At 39.9% G+C, this 1,846-nt stretch overlaps 1 protein-coding gene across 1 annotated transcript in view; it reads right to left on the reverse strand.

The window, feature by feature from the left end:
* The window catches only part of LOC107296866 (polypeptide N-acetylgalactosaminyltransferase 13), a 98,851-nt gene that overhangs the window by 64,854 nt on the left and 32,151 nt on the right, over positions 1-1,846 (reverse strand). The window contains exon 6 of the mRNA XM_015826221.1: positions 58-175. Coding sequence (XP_015681707.1) covers positions 58-175 — 118 coding nt within the window. The remainder of the gene's footprint in view (positions 1-57; positions 176-1,846) is intronic.

A 1,846-nucleotide genomic window follows, 5' to 3' on the forward strand; every position in this document is an offset into this window, starting at 1 on the left:
ACATTTTTAACAGAAAATCTGCCAGTTATTACAAAAGGAAATAAAATGGAAAATTACCCTAAAAGACATTTCAAGATTCTCTCCACCCCAGATATCCATTCCTGCATCGTATGTTCCTATCTCTTCAAAGTAGTTTCTGTCAATAGAAAATAAGCCACCAGCCATAGTAGGGGTCCTAGTTGAAAACAAAAGAAAAAGGGAAAAATGGAAAAGGAAAATATTTTTTGAAAGATACTTTGTGGAATTTAAATAAAGTGATACTGTAGCACATATCTTCCAAATATATATAGACAGAATTATATTTCATTTATCAGAAGTTGAAGGTGTAGTATTAAGTTTAATAATGTTGAACATTTTCATTTTCTGCCTGTATTCTAAAAGTAGCCAATTCATGCACACATTTAAATTTCCTAAAAAAATATTTCATTTAAATTATAGTAATATAATGTAAGAAATGGAATACTGCATCTTTAAATAAAATCTAAACTTTTAAAAGTGATGAATTACCAAGAACACAATTTTTATAGGCTTATAAATGTCTAGAAACCCCCCCCCCAAAAAGACCAGGTAATAATCATGTATATACAACTGCCAATAATCCAATGCCTGAAAATGTTCATTATTCTTTTTAAAACATTTATATTTAATTTCTATAAAATCCTTTTAGAAATGTATACATTCTGCCAAGCGCACAGATTTTACATCAGGACTGCATTACTGAGGCATTAGAATAAGGAACCTGCTGTATTCCATTTGATTGGTTTGATTACTTCATTCTTCTGAACAGTAAAATATGCATTCTAAAATCAAAACTGCACAGCAGAGGATGCAACTATGTCCAACTTTAGTCAGCTGATTTTTATTGAATTCTATTGATTTATCAAACTATATCAGGCACACATTTTGATGAAGCAGCATGTTAGAATTTTTTGCTATGATACAGAGAGAATTTGCTAAATAGAAATTGTTTAAAGAAGCAGGGTGAATAATCCCTCTGGTCATAAAGGGAGGAAATGTGTTATATTTCATTACTTTTGATAGTACCAAGAGAAAACTTTCATTTACAAACATACAAAAACTCATGCACAGTGACAAATGCCCCACACTTGTGTAAAAGATTAAAAAATAATTTATATGAATTATTCAACGGATTTCAGTGAAACAGATTCTCTTGAACTACTACATTCCATGTCACCCAAACAGATTTCTTTCAAGTCAATTCTGCTTTGAATGTTCTCCCTGGCCTCCAGAACAGACTGGACTGAGGGAGAAAGGAGAGGAACTTGTTCTGTCAGCAGGTAGATTGCGCTGGAGACATTTCTTTGAGGCCATGCTTAGAGCCTACTCCAGGTTGGAACTGCTGGCCCTGCGCGATTCCCCCCTCGCGCAGGTATGGCCCAATATAGTTTCGAGGGCCATCCTCAATGACGGGGTATGGAGCCCCCAGAGGTGCATAGCAAAGGGAGATCGGAAGAGGAGGAAGCTGAGAGCTTTCCTGGCGGGTTGTTTTAATAAATTTTTAGGGGGTACGGGGAGGGTTGGGGGGGGCATGGGGGATGCCCCCCTGGGGTCAGGGCCGGGCCTGTCCGAGGGACGCGGCGTCGGAGTGATGGGGGAGGTGGCTGGGGGATTAAGAGAGGGTGGCATGATCAGCACGGTCAGTGGGAAGGGCAGATATGGCGGGAGCAGAGGACCATATCGGGTTTGGGGAGCACACACATGCTGTCTACAAGCTTGTAGGTGCTCCGGTCCTCAGGGCTCTACTCGGTCCCCAGGGAGCTTAGTTCCTCGGGCCCGGGATCACCGGCTGATGTTATGCAACGCCAGGTCAGTGGTGAACAAAGCC

This window comes from Protobothrops mucrosquamatus, unplaced genomic scaffold (assembly GCF_001527695.2).
Source record: "Protobothrops mucrosquamatus isolate PMUCROS unplaced genomic scaffold, P.Mucros_1.0 scaffold3010, whole genome shotgun sequence".
In the NCBI taxonomy this organism is placed as follows: domain Eukaryota; kingdom Metazoa; phylum Chordata; class Lepidosauria; order Squamata; family Viperidae; genus Protobothrops; species Protobothrops mucrosquamatus.